The following is a 3,541-nucleotide window of genomic DNA, read 5'->3' as shown; positions in this document are numbered from 1 at the left end:
TGGGAGAAAATGTTGAGTCTTTTAAGTTCTGTTTTCAAATGAGTTTTACCCGCTACAGACAACTTCAGCTTCCATTGCAGATAGCATAATGTTGCACATAACCAGTGCCAAGAAATCCAGATTTCCTTTTCTTTCGGTGTGGCAATTCCCCTCATCAACCTGAACTGTGTGCCAGCATTTCATACGCCTAGCTTTATTTTCTAGTTGTGCATTTCACAGACTATAATGACTTCCAAAGCAAAAAGTGGGGATGATGAGAGTTTCTATGATTATGTGGGCTGAGATGTTCCAAGTAATTAGCAATACTAAATAAGATCAAATATGGGCTGCTTCCACACATGTTGGATAATCCACTTTCAATACTCTTTAGTGAACATTTGAAACTGATTTTCCATGTGTGGAACAAAAAATCCACTTCTAAAGGATTACGAAAGTGCATTGAAAGTGCATTATTCAACATGTGTGGAAATGGCCATTGTCTTTACAAAACTTTGCTATCAAAAAATTCTCTGTAGTTGCTTATTTAGCTCTTCATTTCTTTTTGTCCCACATGAAGACTGTCAGAAGGATCTGTGTTCAAATGTAATGCAAGTTATCAGTGGTAGATATGGGCTGGCACACCAGGACAAAGAGAAAAGCCTATAAGAGAGCCCCCAACCAACCAATATGTGATTTTGGATCAGCACGGAAGGAGTTAGTTTGTTCACAGCCCACCAGAAATGTAACTGGGTCTAATAAAACTGGCTAATGTGGAAGATCTTTTGATACCTGCTCCATGTTGTTCTCAGTGTGTGGGAATCAAAATCAGCTTAGAATATGCAATAATTCTTCTGGGGTAGTAGAATAAAAGTAAGGCAAACGGGAAACACCCTGAGTCATCTAAGGATAAAGGGTTGTTCTCAAAGCAGTCCATCAAACACAAGAGGAGCAGGGTGGACAGGACAGGGGACACCTCATAGCAGTATCAACCAAACCCTTAAGAGCTTAAGCGATGAGCTGGGGGTGGGGAGGAAGACTGAGTCTACAAGGTCTCTTCTGGAGACCATGTAGACTTGCCCAAATGCACTGCCCAGTGTGCTACCATTAGCAACAACTCATTTTAAAAAATAGATGAAAACTTCATGATTTCGATCAGTTGTTTAACACAGCCAACTATAACCCACAAATCATTGCCTAATATATCCATTTAAGGGTACCATTTGAGATGAAGAATTAAGAATGGCCACTTTGTTTCCTAAACAGTTGCTTCCTGTTGTTCAGCTGAGGCCTCAATAAAATGATGTAGCATTTGGGGAAGAAGATGCAACCCAACAGCCCAGCATTAGAGGCCAAGATGGAGAAGATCTCCACAGCTACCATAAATTTCCCTTTGGTGCTCAGATATGTTGGGACAAAGGACGCCCAAACACTGCAGAACATGAGCATGCTGAAGGTGATCAGCTTGGCTTCATTGAAACTATCAGGCAACCTTCTTGCTAGGAAAGCCACAGTGAAGCTGAGGATGGCCAGAAAACCCATGTAGCCCAGGACAGTGTAGAACATGACTTCTGAGCCTTCGTTGCACTGCACTGTGATCTGGCTGATCTGGGAGTGCATGTCAAGCTCTGGGAAGGGGGGAGAGGTGGCTATCCAGATGGCACAGATGCCGGTTTGAATGAGAGAACAGAGAATTATTACAATTGACACAAGCCTCTTCCCTGCCCATTTCATGATTCTGTTTCCTGGCTTTGTGGCTATGAAGACCAGAACCACAGTGATGGTTTTGGCCAACACACATGAAATGGAGATGGAAAATGTGATGCCAAACACGGTTTGCCGCAGAAGACAGGTGACCTTCCCAGGCTGACCAATGAACAGAAAAGAGCAAAGGAAGCCGGACAGCAGAGAGGCCAGGAGGGTGCAGGTGATGCTCCTGTTGTTGGCCTTGACAATGGGAGTGTCCCAGTGCAGAACAAAGAGCCCCATCACTATGATGGTGGTCAAGGAAGATAGAAAGACCGTGAAAGTCAAGGCTGCTCCCAGCGGTTCTCCATAGGATAAGAAAGTGATGCTTCTGGGGACGCATCGGTCTTGCTTTTCATTTGGATACAGATTCTCCTGGCATTCCTGGCATTGGTCAGCATCTGAAATTAACATGGAAGATCTTCGTGACAAAGATATTCTGCAAGCTTAGTCCTAAGCAAAATCCTTATGAGTTTAATGTGATCATAGACTTTTACACTGTGTGCAGAATTCAGATGGTGAGATTAACATGTTACAGGAATACCATTCACTTCTTGCTTTCTTTCTAGTGCTATGCTTAAAAGATCTTACATGAATTTGCAATAAAGCCTGAAGCAAGAGGAGGAAAATGGCATCCTTGGACAGGGGGGTTTGTCAGGTCAGATATGGTCCATGGGCTTCCTATTTTCTATCCCGGTTCAAGAAATGAGATTTTAGAAAAACCTATTTGTATTATTTATTTACTTATTTATTTATTAGCCCGCTCTCCCTGCAAGCGAGCTCAGAGTGGATTTACATCATAGATACATAGATACAAGAAACAGGTAAAAACAATTAAAAACATGGGTAGCAATCATAAAGTACAGCATTTAACACAAGGCAGCTCATAATTGCGCTGTACATAGCACCTCGAGCTCACAGGGCAGGGCCGTTAAACCTCAGCTATTGTAGGGTTGGGCACATATCCCCCCTTCACTGGGAGGGGCCAGTTGGATGATCGGTCCACCTCAACCCCCATAAGCCTGGCAAAACTGTACAACTGTTGTTGACATAAGGGATGGGTATTAGAATTGGCCCAAATGTAATGCTCTGTATTCTTTTCTCAAATAATCATTCATTCTTTCCTTACCGTTTTGCACTGAAATTGTCCCTTCAGGGCACTGAGAACAACCATAGCAACAGACTTCTTTCCCCTCCTCAACAATCTTGCTGGATCCCGGTTGGCAGCTCTTGACACAGGTTGAAGATGGCACCCCCTAACAGCGACCCAAAAAAAGTTTTTTTAGGATGAAAATAATGTACCTCTAGAGTGGCCAACTCTACATGGGGAAATTGATGGGAGATTTTAGAATAATGTATAGGAGGTAGTTTGTATATGATTTTACATCTTGTGTCATTTGATATCATTTGATGTGACATTACAGTGAATGATGAGCTCCTTCAACTCACCTTCCTATGAGGTCATTTCCACCTGCCCAGCTGAGAGTTTTAAATGTAAATGTCCGGACTCATGTAACTCAACCAAAACCTTTAAAAATTTCTTTCAATAATTTCACAGTATTAAGGAGGGAAAGTACAATCTGAAGACACATAGAAGAGCTCGCCAATCACCCTCAATCCTAATGCATCCATCACCTTAGTGAGTCTATGACTTACTTTTCTGCTAGACTCTGTATATCCTATGCAATAGAACTAGTAGTCTGTAGATTGGTTATAATTCCAAGAGTGGAATTGGTTATAATTCCAAACTCCTGAAGTTTGGCACCACTGTTTATTCATTTACTACATTTATATCCTACCATTCTCCCCACAGGAGTTT

At 42.1% G+C, this 3,541-nt stretch overlaps 1 protein-coding gene across 1 annotated transcript; it reads right to left on the bottom strand.

Moving 5' to 3' along the window:
* Positions 1 to 1,212: 1,212 nt before the first annotated feature.
* LOC129339564 (vomeronasal type-2 receptor 26-like) lies at positions 1,213 to 2,136 on the bottom strand. Its single transcript, XM_054994144.1, has one exon. The coding sequence runs from the start codon at positions 2,134 to 2,136 to the stop codon at positions 1,213 to 1,215; it is 924 nt and encodes a 307-aa protein (XP_054850119.1).
* Between the last annotated feature and the right edge of the window lie 1,405 nt (positions 2,137 to 3,541).

The sequence above is a fragment of the Eublepharis macularius genome, chromosome 12, assembly GCF_028583425.1.
Source record: "Eublepharis macularius isolate TG4126 chromosome 12, MPM_Emac_v1.0, whole genome shotgun sequence".
NCBI classification, from domain to species: Eukaryota; Metazoa; Chordata; class Lepidosauria; order Squamata; family Eublepharidae; genus Eublepharis; species Eublepharis macularius.
Note: the sequence above shows the minus strand (reverse complement) of the source record. Positions and strands in the feature narration are given on the sequence as shown.